This window comes from Zerene cesonia, chromosome 14 (assembly GCF_012273895.1).
Source record: "Zerene cesonia ecotype Mississippi chromosome 14, Zerene_cesonia_1.1, whole genome shotgun sequence".
In the NCBI taxonomy this organism is placed as follows: Eukaryota; Metazoa; Arthropoda; class Insecta; order Lepidoptera; family Pieridae; genus Zerene; species Zerene cesonia.
The window spans coordinates 2,406,860-2,416,678 of NC_052115.1; the positions used below are offsets into that span (position 1 = coordinate 2,406,860).

General features: G+C 35.0%; 1 protein-coding gene across 1 annotated transcript in view; it reads left to right on the forward strand.

Annotated features, from left to right (window-relative positions):
• The window catches only part of LOC119832005 (probable beta-hexosaminidase fdl), a 72,508-nt gene extending 63,108 nt beyond the window's left edge, over nt 1-9,400 (forward strand). Inside the window, exons 3-4 of the mRNA XM_038355584.1 lie at nt 6,316-6,499; nt 6,802-9,400. Coding sequence (XP_038211512.1) covers nt 6,324-6,499; nt 6,802-8,533 — 1,908 coding nt within the window. The 5' untranslated portion in view covers nt 6,316-6,323 and the 3' untranslated portion in view covers nt 8,534-9,400. The remainder of the gene's footprint in view (nt 1-6,315; nt 6,500-6,801) is intronic.
• Nucleotides 9,401-9,819: the final 419 nt, after the last annotated feature.

Below are 9,819 nucleotides of genomic sequence, written 5' to 3' on the forward strand. Positions count from 1 at the left end.
TGACAGATTCGAAATTCAAATGTAATATTTTTTTATAATTAAGTGTAACAGTATTTATGGCCAGACTAAGTATTCTAAATTTAACCAGTGATGTTTTTCAATATCCAAGCTGATGCGACAAACGTTCGGCCAGACTAGTACAATTTACGACCTTTTTACAGACCTACCGAATATACAGATAAAAACCGGTCCTATTGTTTGGGAGAAATTTGATCATAAACAATGTGACAAATAAATAACAGTACGAAGGGTCTTATCAAACCAACTAAGACACTCTGGCATTCCTGTGCATCACGTGGCTTCGTGAACTAATTTATAAACCGAATTTTACAAATAGAATATTAATGTAAACTCTTTCGCTATCATATAAAAGTTGTTTTATTCAGTTACATGAAGCTCGCGTCGGTGTTAGATAGTGGGACGAAAATAGATCTGAAATGAAATTTAAGTTTAAAGTTTAACGGTGCTTCTATTTTGTTGAAACCAGTTTGTTCATTGTAATGCATTTGTTTTGTTACAGTATTCATTTGATTTGAGTTTTGAACTCGATGCTATTAAACGTGTACATATAGCTATTAAGGAATCAGGATAAAGACGAGCAAGTTAACTATATTCCGGGATTTTATAAATTTGGTAGTACAATATATAAAAAAACTGTCAAGTGCAATTCGAAATCGCGACAGTAAGGGTTCCGTACATATAATAAGCTAAGGAGCAACTGCAAAAAAATGGTCATCCAACCAATTTTTTACTTTTATAAGCGCTGCAAAACTGCGATTTTTTCACATTTGTAGCTATAGCGGCAGCAGATATGCATAATCTTTGAAAATTTTAACAAACTATCAACGGTTCATTCAATATACAATCTGAAGATGGACAGAGTACAGAATGAAGAAGGAGTAGTTGGGTCACGTTTAATTATTGTGTACGGAACCCTAATAAGAGGTAATTAATTATTTAAGAATAGATTTGTCGATACAAATCTAAGCATTTTCTCCACCATCCCTCACCTCCATAGTAACAAAATATTCTTAACAACATTAAAAAAATACAGGTCTAACTACACAAAATACTCCATTAACATTAAATTCCTAATTAAATCCGTGAAACAGATTGTTGTACAAGTACATTAAATTTTACAAAACTTCTTGATTAAGCCGAGTCTACGTGACTGAAATGATCGACAATTAATTAGTAGAAACCATAATGTGAAACAATTTTGACCCTTATTGCAAGGCGCTAAAGTTGTTTATGAATTACGTAATACAATTTGTATCAGTGTCATATTACATAGTAGCCAGCAGATGTTAGTTCTCCAGGGAGAAGCGCGGGTGCTGCCTGCAAGTGCAGTAGTTCTCGCCGTTTACACTTTAAAATGCATAACTTATTGAATATTCAGTATAATAAATCATTATACTTTAACATTTTCTAGAAGCACGTCTAAAAGTTGAGGTATTCAATGTACTTCAAGGCCTAATAATAAGAGACGGCTTTTGAAAAGAAATAGTCAAGTTATTCCGTGTAGGGGCTATACTATACTATTATAATTCGTCAATCTGTACTTAAATCTTATTGTCTATTGTTGTAAAAATATACCAATTCTTATACTGGTAATCCAAACCGATTTTAAAATTATTTTTTCAAAGTCACGTTTTGTGTGAGTGTCATAGGCTACATTTTATTTTGTTTTTATATCAGCTCAATCTGGGTGGAGCCGGGCGGAGTGGCTTTATAAAATTGCACAGACTATATTAATCGTGTAACAGGCATAGCACTTAGGTTTGTAAGAAGCAGTCTTATGTCTTATGTGCTGAGAAGTTTTGCCGCAGGAATTTGCTTTGTTGCATAGTTGAATGGCTTACGGAGGTCCAATGACGTCAACGTTATTACATAAAGCTGGTCGTGCATATTTTTAAACGGTTTAGAGGGAAGTGCTTGATATTATAGTATATAAATACCAATATTAGCGAAAAATATTTTTCGCTATCTTCATTTCGGATAACTGTAAATTTTTTGGTAAAATGCAATATGACATCAATTTTGTTTTATTAAATAACGGTGATCACCAGGTTATTTCTAATAAAATGAAAATTATTGGATATACTCGTAGGTACTGGTATAGGTATCTATCACATACGCACTCATCTCAACTGTTTTTTTTTAACGTACATATAATAAATTATAAATTAAATATCAGATTTTAGGGTAAAGTCACATATACACACACATACACATATAATATTTCAAAACATTTTGCCAAAAATTTATTATATTTTGTACTTTTTTACATGCAAAATTGTATGAGAATAATGAAACATGCCTTGTCATTCATTCTAGTATATTCAGTAGAATGACTACTTAGGAGTTCGTTTCAACTGCTTGAGGGGTTAGTGTAACGTAGGAGCATTTCTTGCTTTAAGAAGTCATTGTAGGCCACTTGGGCGTATTTAATGTGCCATATAACAAACAGGAACGTGTCGCAACACCCCAATACGTATTATAATCAATATTGCATCTAAGCTGGCGTCACTTCATCGCTCTCAGAACTTGGTATAACGCGTTCTGCATACTTCATGCAACCCTGGTTACTTGCTGTTACAAAAACGAAAACTCCATTCAACTAAGCTGAAAGGTATTAATTGAATATTCATAGAATTTCCCCTCGATTAATTTTACATTTCTGGACGGCAATACGGTGTACTGAAATTGTTAAATTACGATACTATAAATAGAAATGTACAAAAGTAATTGAATGTTTTGAAAGTTTAAGGTTTTGTAGCAACGAAGTTTGAGGTATGCTCCACATTTACTTATTTGATTTTCATCCATAAAAACTGAATGAAAGTAATAACCGCGCGTCTAGGCGATAACTTTACAGATTCGATTTTTTCTTACTACCGCCCATGAACATTCGCATAGATAGTGTCTGTACGACTGCCCTTCAAGGTCTTGAATATTAAAAAAAATATGTATACAGTGAATTTATTTACATAGCAGTCAACGAAAACTAACAAAAAGTACGTATTTATTAAACAAGTCTCCGCTCGTATGTGTTAGTTCGTTTTTCGGTGTTATTTTAAAGAAATTGGCGAGATCGGTGGAACGCGAGAGCTTACAGTGAGCGCGGCGACGACATCAAATATGTAAACGCGCTACGGAACACTCGAAATAGTTGGGAATTGAAAAGAAATTTGAGGGGATTGTGGGTAAGCCTGTGTAGACGGTACGATTGTTAAATGTGTTGATTTTTATAAAACGCTTTTGATTAAATGTATACCAAAGCTTCAGATAGATAATTTAACTAAAGCTTCATATTTTATTTAGTATACATTTTACTGTCACAATTGTATTTAAAGCAATTTTGTTTTTATTTATAGGATGTACCACTCGTAGGGACAATAATTTATCAACTACACGCCTACTTCATTCGGTTAATAATTTTTTTGTCAGAATCGAATTTACATGTTATTTTTGGTTTTGTTTATAAGGGCACTGGCAATTACTTTTTTGATGGATTTTAGATTGTCTGCTTTCGTCCATTGAGTGACTCTTTTTAACATTTAATAGGTATAACATTTTACTGAACAAAAATTTCATTAATAATATCAACGCCCACTTGTCTTAGAAGTTATAAGCAAGGGCAATACATTAAAAATTTGTAAAGTTCTAGAACAATTGAGAAACTTTACTTCCTCTTTGAAATTGACGAAGTAGTGTGATTAAATAGTTTCTATTATATAAAACGTTATACACGTAAAGGTTGGTGACAGCATTGTTATCTATATACTGTTTTAAAACATTTATAATTTCAAATAAGAAATATTACGTTTTAAAGAATATATTATTAGGAAGTTATATTATATTTGTTTTCGTTCCACTTGCCGTCGTGTTTCTTTTCTATATCAAAAGCTTAAGAGTATTACCGCCAATAGTACCGCCATGTACGAGGCCAACGAAAACCAATGCCATGACGTCTGAATATGTATTGCCGACTTTTAAAATCACCACATAATACAGCGTCACATGTAAAAACAATTCTGAAATGAACATAGTGGAGTTTATTTGAGAACGTGTCTGGTAGCGCCCGGGGGATGGCGTATTCGTTGTCGTAAAGTTTACTATCATTCAGGGATGTCTGAAAAGTGTTTAAAAGAAATATTGTACATGCTACATGATAATATTCATTTTCTGAGTCGGTTTAAATTATATTTTAAATGACATATACGGTTCGATATTAACATATGATATGACTTTTTTAATAACATGTACTTGATTAGAAAGTAGGGTTGTCAAAAATAAAATTATACAATAACACGTGATTAAATTAGTTTTAGTCATCTTATAAAGATAATTACTGTTTTAAACATCAAAATACGCCAGTACTGTACTTTGGAAGACGGTACAAAATAATGTAAATCTAATTTACATCCGAAGGTAGTGCTTTGAGACAGTTTAATGGGTAACAGTCGGTCCGTAGATGAAGAGGTACAAACTGCAAACATCTCCACTGCTGAGTGACCTAAATTCGAGCGTCTGGAACCTTTTAACTTGTCTCGATATAGAAATAGACACCAACGCTATCTTGGGACCCCGTACAGCGAACGGAACAATATTAATAAATTCTTAATGAAAATGTAAGTCTGATCACTTAATCCATTATAGAAATTGGTTCTAACAATATGCATAAATAATATTGATGATACTTGGTTACGTTAGAAACATAAATTTTTAGGTTAATATTGGTAATAGCCGCAATACCAACGTAATTGCTAGAAGCACACACTAAAGGAAACTTGCGCTGTTAAGTTTAGACTGTCAAAATTAATCTCTAACTCTTTATCAAATCGCAAGCCAAAACAACTGTAATGAAATTTAATAAAACTGTTTGTCTCTTAGTAAATTGCTTAAGCACGCGGGCACTCATAAAGTAGCATTTATAATAAAAATTTCAAACAAATAGACTTCTAGAGCTTCTCGACAAAGATCTTCATAATTTACATTATATAAATTTTCGAATTATTTCAGTTGTCCAGCTGTCTACGTAACAAATTTCAACGCAATCGGTTCAGTACATTTTGCGTGAAAGAGTAAAAAACACACATACACTTCCTTACAAACTTTTGCATTTATTATATTAGAAGGATGAGTTGGATAGGATGCAGCAAGACTCATTGTATTGTATTACGTGTAAAGTAATATATTTGTGTGTTTTAAAAATATCATTTTCATTCATTTAAACTATGGTATTTTATGCCATAGGCAAAACACAGACAAGTTTTGTATTTTATATAAAAACCACTGAAATGTGATGCGTAAACAGATTATAGGGTTTATGATTATATGCAAATAAAAAGTCATAAATGTACTTTTGTGTTAGAAACCCGCCTCACAACGCTCGGAATATTGCAGCTAGATTAATACATATGGTTATTACCTTTTGCATATATGCCTACCGAGAATAGCGTATAAAATATAATGTACACGTTTAAAAATTTAACCTTAATCAATTTATAATATAAAAAATATATTTTTACAACAATATGTTGTAATGACAGAAGACCGGCGTCATAATTTAACATGTGAATACTACTGTATTTTCGTGCAGCGATGGGAAAGCAATGGCTAATAATGGCTTATAAGGTCGTGAGTTGCATACAAAATCCGATCGTACTTTTATTATCATTTATTTATTGCATTTTTTATGAATATAATAAAGAATAGATAAATTGATAGATAAAGCCGGTAGCTATTCACCATCCGGAGGCACCCCGGATGTAAAATAAAATACTTTACCGCCTGTAAAATAAAACAAAAAAAAACATTATTCTTTGGTCACCCTCAGATTACATTAAATGTTGACTATTTTCATTAAATCCTATTTGGTATAATCCTAAAGCACACGTTTCATCGTACCGTATGTATAGCATTTCCTTATCCCACCGATAAGAAAGCGAGTCGAAGTGGAGTTCAATGCCTCCATACAAAACGTTCTTCATTCAGATCAATGTTCTTAGTTCAATGTTATTTAGCCAAATAACATTAAAACGATCGATAGACACAAAATATAATGAAACAATAATATTGTATAATATTTAACATGGATTTTGTTATCTAGTCTTCCTTATAGAAATAGGTAAATCATCCACAGTTTTCAAAAGGCAGTCAGTTGTCTTATATGTTTGATTTTCGCGAGCATTTAGAAATTAAATACATTTAACAGATTTTAAATGGGAAATAAATCCGCGCAATAGATTGACCTAAGTCAACTTTCATTGAAACTGTCGTGTCTACGGCTTAATTTCATGATTGTTCCAGTGGTAGCCATGATGTCGTGGGGCGAAGCGCTGGGCCGGAGCACGTCCGCGCACTTCTCCCGCGTGGGCCGTCTCCGGCGGGCGCTGCTGTTGCTCGCGGTGGCGGCGTGCACGGGCGTCGCGCTGATCTACTGGCGCCAGCAGACCGGTGACCAGGCTCATCGACCTCTGCACAGCTTGTATTCGTGAGTATTTGAGACATAAAGGAGAGTCTATCGCAACAAAGGACGTTATGGACATGTTGCCAATTTTTTATGTTTCGTTTTCTTAATTCTGTCAACATGATTATTACTGATTAAATTTGAAGGATATTAAACATTAATTAATATATATATAAACTCATTTATAAGGTCAATATACTTAATAGCATATCAATCTCAAGAAGTAAGAATGGCAGTTTTAATGCGACCAACTGGAACATGGAATTCACAAAGCACAGATCAATTTAATGTAGGTTTTTAAATTATAAAATCCTTTATCGTTACAGGGGTGTGGAGCCGCAATGGTCATGGGTGTGTCGAAATGAGCGATGTGAAAGGTTGCTCGCGACCGAAACGTCTATACTACAGTCCCTTCCCACTTGCAACATGCTCTGTGCATCTACACAGCTCTGGCCACAACCAACGGGGCCTGTCAGTCTTGCCACTGCCGCCGTTCCAGTAAGCTCTGACGGATTTTCCTTGCAGATTCGATCTTCGCCATCTCGAGATGTGTCGAATCACCTCAACGACGCATTCTTATTGTTTACTGAAGACTTACGTTCGTTAGAAAGAAGCGGCTACACAGAGAATCGGCGATCGGATATCGGTCCAGCGAGGGACGTGATAGTCCGCGTGGCTGTCAACGGTAGTGGAGATCCCCGCTTGCGTCTCGATACTAATGAGAGTTATAAACTCACTTTGCAACCATCGGGTAACTCTCTTTACGTAGACATCAGCGCATTTTCGTTTTGCGGCGCCAGACACGGCTTCGAGACGTTATCTCAATTAGTATGGGTAGATCCTTACGCTGGGTCGCTTTTAGCTATAGAAGCGGCGAGTATTCAAGACGCGCCTAAATTTGGATTCCGAGGTTTATTACTAGATACGGCAAGGAACTTCTTCCCTGTAAACGAAATTATTAGAACCATAGATGCCATGGCTGCGAACAAATTAAATACGTTTCACTGGCACATAAGTGACTCTCAATCGTTTCCATTAAAGTTGCACAGTGCACCTCAATTAACCCAGCACGGGGCATATGGGCCAGCAGCAATATATACTACAGAAGACGTGCGTAACGTTGTACGGCGAGCTAGGCTTCGAGGTATTCGGGTCTTAATAGAAGTTGATACTCCAGCTCATGTAGGACGCGCGTGGGCGTGGGGACCAACAGCTGGCTTGGGACATCTGGCGCACTGTGTGGAAGTGGAACCATGGAGTGCGTATTGCGGTGAACCGCCTTGTGGCCAACTTAATCCTAGAAATCCACATGTCTATCAAATATTGGAACGCATTTACGCAGAAATCTTACAACTCACGGGTGTTGATGATATCTTTCACCTTGGAGGTGATGAGGTTTCCGAACGGTGTTGGACGCAGCACTTCAATGACACCGATCCAATGGACTTGTGGTTAGAATTTACACGACGCGCAATGGTTGCCTTACAGCGAGCAAACGGCGGTAAATTACCTGAACTAACGTTACTGTGGTCATCGCGGCTAACGCGATCGCCATATTTAGAAAGGCTAGAGAAAAAGCATTACGGCATTCAAATTTGGGGAGCTTCTCGATGGCCAGAATCACGAGCTGTTTTGGATATGGGATTTCGTTCGATAATATCGCATGTTGACGCTTGGTACTTAGATTGTGGTTTCGGTTCCTGGCGAGATAATTCGGACGGGCACTGTGGGCCGTATCGGTCTTGGCAGCAGATATATGAGCACAGGCCGTGGGCGGAAGAGATGCCGGGAATGTCCACTGGTGTAGAGCCGTGGCGAGTTGATGGCGGCGAAATATGTTTGTGGACTGAACAGCTGGGCCCGGGAGGTTTGGATGCTCGGTTGTGGCCAAGGTCCGCTGCTGTAGCAGAGCGATTGTGGTCTGATCGCCCCGAAGGCGCCACTGCTGATGTGTATCTCAGACTCGACACCCAACGAACGCGATTATTGGCTAAGGGTGTAGAGGCAATGCCGCTGTGGCCTCGATGGTGCACTCATAACCCTAACGCTTGTCTCTAATCAATCTCAAGTATTTTTATAACACGAGAAGTATTTCAATGCCCTCTTCTGTATAAAGTTTGTATCGTTAAGGTGTTTTAAACCTGTAAGCGTATGGCTTGTTAACTTAAACATTAGAGAAATAGTTGCGCTGTACATAATCGATTTAAGTAAAACTGAATAGATAGACTCTTTGTACATAATGTATCTCGATGTAATCTGGTGAACGTATAAATTAGACATAGAAAAATATTGAGCACTCAAACGTAGATAGATAAATGTTTGAGAGTATCTGAACTGCCATGTAGGTCACAATTATTTGCTTCTATTAGTTAAATAGCTCTACTTTACAATTTTTTTTTATTTAAGGTATAACTATTAAATGCACGAAATTTACGTTCATCTTTGTCGATACTTTTATTTGTTTATTTTTATAGATGTTTTTTTGGGAAATTATAAAAGCCCGAACACTATTTTATATTTCTGTTGTTAAGCGTGGATTGTTAAAGATATTGTAAGTACATTTAAATGATTATTTATTGGTATGAAACAAGTGATACTCACATTTTTATATTATAGTAAGATTGCGACTTATTTATTAAGATGGTCATAGTTTGCGTTAAGTTGATTATGAAGATCTGAAAACATTTCATATATTTGGGGTTTATTACTTAGAATTAAAAAATAATTCGATTATTGATTTAAATATAAGTGCAACAATTGATATTATTTACAATGGAAGTTTTTATGCTGCAAAATTCCGTACGTTAATTTTTTTGTATAAGTACAGTTTAAACGAGTTTAAATGTAATGTTAGTTTATGGAAATACAATAATACATAAAACCGTTTAAAGTTCACACAATGAAAATCAATTTTTAATTATTGTAGGAACTGGTTTGGTGTGTATTACTTAATTTTTTATATAAATGGAATGGAATCAATCTTATTCTAATGTTTTAATGATTGTATTTATTTTAGAAATAAGCTTTTTATTGAATGATTATGAGTTTATTTTATAGGTATAAGGCCAAAGCTTATGGGATCCTTGACAATATTGTTCATAAATTTATAACTCTTCTTCTTTTAATACCATTACAAATACAATGCATGTGAAAAAGTATCACTTATATTGTATTAGTTTCAATGATTCATAATTAATTTTTTTTTATTTATTTTTATAATATATATAAAAATCCTATTAGCTTAAGCCTTAATGATTTATATTATTATGATATTTCGTTTTTAGTATACATAATGAGCACAATTTTGTACATTTTGTAAGTAATGTTTTGGTGCTAAAGTAATT